We start from the raw sequence: 6,735 nt of genomic DNA on the forward strand, positions 1-6,735 counted from the left end.
GAATCAGTTCATCCATTGGCACAATTACAAGCACGGAAACTTGAACTGTCCAAAACACATGGCAAAGGTGTACCTTTGCCGTTAGTAATTCTTCACAATACCGGTCAATAAATTAGTTAATGGGACGATTAAGGTCACCAAGTAGCCGATTAACATATTAGTATCATCTTCAAAATAATTACTCAACATGATGGAAATATACTCGTAAAACATTTAGCTTTACCTTAGTAGATGCCGAAGATAATTAGTATCCACAACATGAAAGCAACAAGATATTATAAAGAGTGATTCTGGTGAAACATAATGTAGCAGTGCATGGTTTACCATTATTTCTGTTTACGAAGATATTCATGAGAAGTACATCAAACTTCGTCTAAAAATATTTAAACCACATAGAGCTCCTATATGTTCTCAGCTCATATTCTTCGTAACTTGAAATAAAATGTACAATTGACCTAATGTAGTTCGGACCGAGTGGAATAGTCCAATCTCTAATGGCCTTGTGATCAGGTTGAAATGTAAATAACTCTGCAAAAAAGACATGAAAATCGATCATGTTGGAAATCATGATTTGATATGCATTTGAAGCCCCATTTTGCAATTCATGAACACGTCAAAACAATCAGAAATACATCACAAGTAAGCGAATAAGGATCTAACTGTACCAAATAGGAAAAATGAAGTATCTGCAATATTTACGCATTTTGTAATCATAGTAATGTTTTTAAAGTTATCATTGTCTGCAATATTTACCGCATTTTGTAACCATAGTAATGGTTTTAAAGTTATCAGTATCACCTGTAGGCAATTTCCCTTCCTCCACTTCCTTTCCATTGATTAGAACGGACTCTACACACCACACGTATCTGATGGCTTCATCTGTGAAAGAATGAGATGAGATTTGTAGGTTTACTCCTCTATGATAGAAATATGCGAGTCCAAATGCATTTGGTAGCAGGGGTGGACCTTGCTCGACGCAGCATCAAGCAGAGGCAAGGGCTCTGGGACGTCATCGTCAACCCCATGTCGGCAGTGAGCACAAAATTTGGTTATCAATTGGGGTAATTCCACTTTCAATTAACAAAAGTACAGCCGCAAAAGTACACCTGTGCAAAGATGTAAAAATGCCTCCCTTAAGAAGATCATCTCATTTCTATAAAACTTATCCTATCGACGTATCAAGAACTTGTTACCAGAAGAACCTCATGCTCGTATGTGTCAAACTACTCGCTGGCAAATTTGTTGAACGTTTACAGAACAAAATCCACATCGAGTAACTTTATCCCACTGAAGCAACTGAACGAAGCTACTGGCATGCAACAGCAAGCACATGAATGCATCTCCCCATTTGCATGCAGGAGTCAGACCTCAAGGTACTACAATGCAAGAATGGAATAAGCTAGTGACACATCACACATTCTTGAAATAGTAGAGGTAAAGATATTGAAAACATATATCAACCTAAAATGGCAGGCTTGTGATGTGCAACAAAATGGAACTGATGGCAACCATCTCCATGACAATCTCCGTTTATATCCTACTGTAAACAGAAGAGCTGGGATGAAAAAATTAATTTAAACCAATCATGCACAAAGATCACTATTCTGATGGTAAATTTGAGATAGCCTAGATGTTATCGTCAATGTTATAAACCACGGATCATTAGGAATCAACACTAACCATGGAAAATTTGGTAGTCACTGCTTGCTGTAAACCTAAACTCTCTGCTATGGAGCATTAACATCCACTTCCAGGCTCCAGCTGCTGGCCCATGGGATATCTTCCATATGCCCCGCCAGCTCATGCTTGGCAATATTAATCTGATGCTACGCAATAGAAACCTAAAACACCAACAACAAAATGCAATTTTAAGAAGGCTATCATTTGCCTGAACGAAAAGTCCATGGGAACTCTGAATAGTAGTACTTGCGGATCCCGACATTGATCTCAACAGTACACTCCTCCTGCCATCCAATAAACTAAGTTAACAGTAAATCAAGAAGTTTTAAAATAATATTGTTTGAATAGTAGATATAAGCAACAAGATAATTGATGTAGGTCAAATATATATGACGTGAAGGCTGACCTAAATCAACGCACACATGAGACTTGACTGGGGCGCAGAGGCGCCTATAGGGTTCGCCGTGGCAGCAACTCGGGGGAGAAGATGGCCGGGCCGGGTTTCTCAAGGCAGTTGCACTCACCATGCAGCGCCGACCTTGGTGAGGTGCCGGATCTGGACTCCTCCTCCGACCCGGCAGAGCGGCGTCCGTGGGTACCCACCGCACGGCCGCGTCGTCGTGGTCGATCACTGGACTGTGTGAGGACCCTCTCTGTGCCGCCCCCTCCTTCCTCCAAGTAGTATGTTCGGAATTCACAAAAAAAGAAAACTATGTGATCAAATATGTTTACTAAGAAAGAATTTAGGATTGACAAGCTTCTTGTACGGGCATTCATCTTGGGGATTCAACAGTTAACAGATACAAACAAGATAGTTTTGTTGCACATTCTAGCATAAAGTTGCATTATTATCGATCTAATCTGAGAACACTATATGTGAGATGATGGTCGGGAACTTGGACTCGAACAAAACTGCAATGTTATAATAATAGTTCGACTTATGCTCATTATCGCAGAATGCATTGTTTGCTAAGGAAAAACGGACAAAGTACATAGATCAGACTGTGTCTAAAACTTATAAAAAACGACATGTTGACATCCGTGGAAGAGGGACACATGCATACCTTGCAGTGCTCGCAATTGTAAGCGTAGTTCTCATCCATCCAGTACTGCAGCTTCCCAGTGGGATCTAGAGGGGCCTGACCTGGGACCAACCGACGCGTGCACCGAGCAAGTTGGCCGTCGTAGTATGCGGGCTCAAGCAGACAAGCCACTCTGTCCAGACGGTGTCAAATTGCCATAGGAAAAAGAGGGGACGAAAATAAACCGGTTGAAAATAGGTACAGAAGAGCCACAAGACTGATCTGAGTTTCAGCTGAACTTCAACCAATTGCTTACAGTCCAGAATAGAGTCGCAAAATTGCATCAAGAACAGGATCTGACACTTGCATTGTGGTGTTTTCCCACTGTATATCTGACACACACACTACATGCACTCTGCAGATATGTATCCAACCGGCTATACTCTACGCTCACTGGATTTTGCGGACTTCTTGGCCATGTTAGGTAAAGAAGCTCCGTAAGTGTCATTTCGTAGCAAGATTGCAGCCACTCCTGCCTCCTCCTATATGTAGTACTTGAAACCTTCACATGAAGACTGTCATTAAGAAAATGGCTGTATCAAAGTGAATCTTGTGAAGAGAGTCAATTCAGCTCTAGTGTTCAATGTCACAATGTCAGAAAGCAAGCAATAATAATTCAGTTATATGATCAAGCCCTCAACCGGAACCCGCGACATGCCCCGACGCTCGGTCCCCATCCCGCACTGTTGTGGACATCCCCGAGGTGTCCCCAAGCCGACGCGTGATCTGGCTCCAGCGACCAGGCGCGTCCATCGATCGGGATCTTGGCCAGCGCCCGCGGGTCCCTTCAACACCGCCGCCCTCCGGAAATTTCTCACTCAAGAGAAATGGAAACTTCTCACTGAAGAGAAATTTTCTTTTGAAACTAAATAATATAGACTAAATTACTAACAAGATGAATGTTCTGACCATGAGATAGTTACAGTGCCCTCCATACAAAAAAAGAACTTGAATCGGAGATCGGTATAAGTTATAGCTCTTTCACCGTCCTTGAAGAAAAATATAACTGTTGCACAATGCTAGGCACACAGATAAACCCCAAACATATTGTATATTTATAGAAACTTCAACAATATAAGAAAATCTAGGGATCAAATGGTAAACTGTTTTAGGATCTTGCACAAGAAATCAGTAAAACTTGCAAAGTGCAATTGCAGATCCTGTCCTACTATTCTCAAAATTCAGAGATGTCATAAACTAAAGCCACTTCTGTTTAGGCTAAAACAGAGTGTCGTGATGTTTGTTTTGGGCAAATTTCTTTTGGCAAACTCAGTGATGCTGTAAAAAACCATAAACCAAAGCAAATGCATGCTGTTTGTTCACTTCACCTTTTATGTAGGATCTGCTGAACTGATGAGTTCAATAATTGTATTTGGAATATGATATCATATATAGTAACTCATTGCCTGCTACCAATACAAGAAACCTCACATGAAGCATATGACAAGGTTTATCAAACGAGCAAGTAGGATTAACCTCCAGAAAATTACATCAAGATGGAAGCTTTCTATTTAGTAGACAGGTAGTTGATGGGATGTTACCTGCAGGACCTTGGTCTTTTCTCCTCTGAGATGAGCTGTGCCGCCATGACGGACAGTCCTTCCAGTTCCACATGCTTGGACGGCCAGTGCCATCCAACAGCAGGTGGCGTAGTGGAGGCATGGGTGATCTGCACACGCACACACATCTGCTAGGTCAAGCGCCAAGGGAGGTGGAGCAGACCAACAAAGAACTCGCCAGAAATTGTTTTTTTTCTACCTAATATCCTGCTCCCAAATACAAAGTTTTTTTGAAAATAAGAGTTATATTAGCACGGGCACCAAGAGGAATGATATTGTATCATCTTCAGGGCATGCCTCACTGAAAGCAATTTTTGGTCGAAAGTAGCATGATCTAAATTAGCTGATGTGGGATCCTTCAGAACTAATTGGCTGACATAAAAACGGTTAAATCAATAACACAACAGAACAATAATTAAATGCATAGTTTTACTTAAAGGCATAGACCTGAAAAGTAGTCATCCAAACAATTAGACCTTGATTTGAGTATGCCTACACTCAAACCTTTCATTAACAATCATCTTGTTGTTGGTCTGCACCATATGAACCCAAAGTAAGTTTTCCCTTTTACTTTTTATTTTAATGCAAATGTGTAACAGAGAGAGGGTCTGAAAAGAGAGATAGTTCGCATGCATGTAAGGATGATTAGAGATAAGTATTAGTTTTTCAATCGTTAGGCATCTATATATAAGGCATCTACTTCATATTCGTAATCCCTAATCTGAACCCTCTCACTACTGGTAATTACTCTCATGAAACCATATCAGACACACGACACTCATCATTAGTAATGACTGAACAAAAGAGGCATGAGAGTGTTTCAATAACCTGAATGATTGCTTAAACCAGAAAAGCAATTCCAACAGAAAGGCATGATCCTCTTCATTTTTCGATGAACTGAAGGACGAAAAGAAGTAACCAACAGAAACCTTAGCCGGTGAAATAAGCGCCTTCTCCTTAAGTTCATATGAAAGAAATGGTAAATTAAATTTTCTCAAATTAATATTTCATGGCACCGAATTTATGCTCTACTATTTAGGATATGCCGAACCTACATAACATATAGGAATCTGATCATGACTAACTTTATATACCTATATATGACTACTCTACTACTCCAAAAATTAATAATGTTGTACTTATTAAAGTATAAGATTCTGTAAATTGCTCGAGCTAAGTAATCCAGATAGGTGAAGAGACAATCGATCAAAACATCAGTACATCACATTTATATAGGCAGTGCCTTCTGAACAAACCCTTACTAATGGGTCTCATTATCAGGAAACTCATGATTCCCAATAACAGACCACAATATTAATTTCTGCAGTAACGTAATACAGGATGTACCTTCAAATGTTGATTTTAGTCGCTTTCTTTTAGATTTTCCTGCATTGACCAGCTTATCCCTGAAAGTAAAGTTGAATATCAGATTAGCAAATTAAAGATTGGAGCATCAGATTAGCAGCTATATATTGCAACTTGCAAGCATGCATTTTTAACTGTAAAAGAGCTAATAAAGTGTTTACTTCAAGAAAATACAGCAGGCCAAGCAAAAAATGTATATCTAAACGGTGAACAAAAAAAGAAATATACTCTCCACAAATAAATGATCAAAGTTTACAAATGCTTGGCTTGTGAACTACTTAGTTACTCCCTGCTACTAAAAAAAGTCAACCATACAACTAATATGCGCAAGCATGAGAGAGACACAATCCAAATGAATTGCCAAAGAGAAGAAAGAACTGCAGAAAAACATGAAAGATCCCCCTGTACAACAGATTGCAGAAAAGACCAATGCATTCTCAAATTATTTGCTCCTTCTGAGCTAAAAAGCTCCCTGCAGAGCAAATGGTCGAGCTGGCCGTAGGAAGGAACACACTAAAACATGCCAAGAAAAGTGCATTGGTAAAAACAAAACAAAAAGAAAATATAGGAACAACCAGGACGGGGTTAATGGTTTGGGAGTTGAGAGAGTTGATGGGAGGGACAACCGAAGCATACCTAGCAGAAATTCGCATCTGCTTTTCCAAGATGATGTGCTGCTCGGTGGATGATCATCATCATGCATCAACTGTAAAGGTCCTCGATTCTTATATGCATTCAGTTTCTGCAAGTTCAAAAGGTAGTTCTATATAATCACTAAACAGAGGCACTAACCTGATACTGAATTTATAGAATAAGTGCAGAAAATAGAAATCCTAATTTCTGAAAATAGACTGAATCATGTATATATTTGCAGGGCAAGACAAGAACATTAGTTGGACCTCAAATTTGTCTTTTTTTCTGAGACCTACTCAAAAGTCTAAATGATCTGGAAATTGGAGCAGACCACACACACCAAATTATCTATGACGGAAAACAATTTGGAATTTTTTAAAACTTTCTAGTATTTGTTTTGATTTTTTTTCTACAGC

General features: G+C 39.5%; 1 protein-coding gene across 8 annotated transcripts; it reads right to left on the minus strand.

Annotated features, from left to right (window-relative positions):
* Positions 1-261: 261 nt before the first annotated feature.
* LOC109758746 (uncharacterized) lies at positions 262-6,526 on the minus strand. 8 transcript variants are annotated; one of them, XR_012203644.1, is made up of 13 exons: positions 6,479-6,526; positions 6,323-6,392; positions 5,669-5,727; positions 5,150-5,277; positions 4,304-4,431; positions 2,087-2,895; positions 1,927-1,964; positions 1,681-1,841; positions 1,462-1,540; positions 1,194-1,376; positions 967-1,106; positions 799-879; positions 262-528 (listed from the first exon to the last, which is right to left on the minus strand). XR_012203644.1 is itself a non-coding variant. In XM_020317613.3 (6 exons), exons 2-6 carry the CDS (start codon positions 6,337-6,339, stop codon positions 3,245-3,247), a joined length of 306 nt encoding a protein of 101 aa, XP_020173202.1. In that variant the 5' UTR covers positions 6,340-6,392; positions 6,479-6,525; the 3' UTR covers positions 2,958-3,244. The 8 variants fall into 8 exon arrangements, 3 of the variants coding, with proteins under 3 accessions (XP_020173202.1, XP_040256147.1, XP_020173201.1); XR_012203643.1 differs by having other exon boundaries at positions 5,150-5,218; positions 6,479-6,525; XR_005769534.3 differs by lacking the exons at positions 1,194-1,376; positions 1,462-1,540 and having other exon boundaries at positions 5,150-5,218.
* Between the last annotated feature and the right edge of the window lie 209 nt (positions 6,527-6,735).

Source organism: Aegilops tauschii, chromosome 2, assembly GCF_002575655.3.
Source record: "Aegilops tauschii subsp. strangulata cultivar AL8/78 chromosome 2, Aet v6.0, whole genome shotgun sequence".
Taxonomy (NCBI): domain Eukaryota; kingdom Viridiplantae; phylum Streptophyta; class Magnoliopsida; order Poales; family Poaceae; genus Aegilops; species Aegilops tauschii.

Coding starts and splice junctions, on each gene's coding strand:
- LOC109758746 (XM_020317612.3), bottom strand. Junction 5,219..5,668: donor ACTAAAATCAACATTTGAAG/GTACATCCTGTA, acceptor TTCGTCCTTCAG/TTCATCGAAAAATGAAGAGG. Junction 3,265..4,303: donor AAAAGACCAAGGTCCTGCAG/GTAACATCCCAT, acceptor CTTCATGTGAAG/GTTTCAAGTACTACATATAG.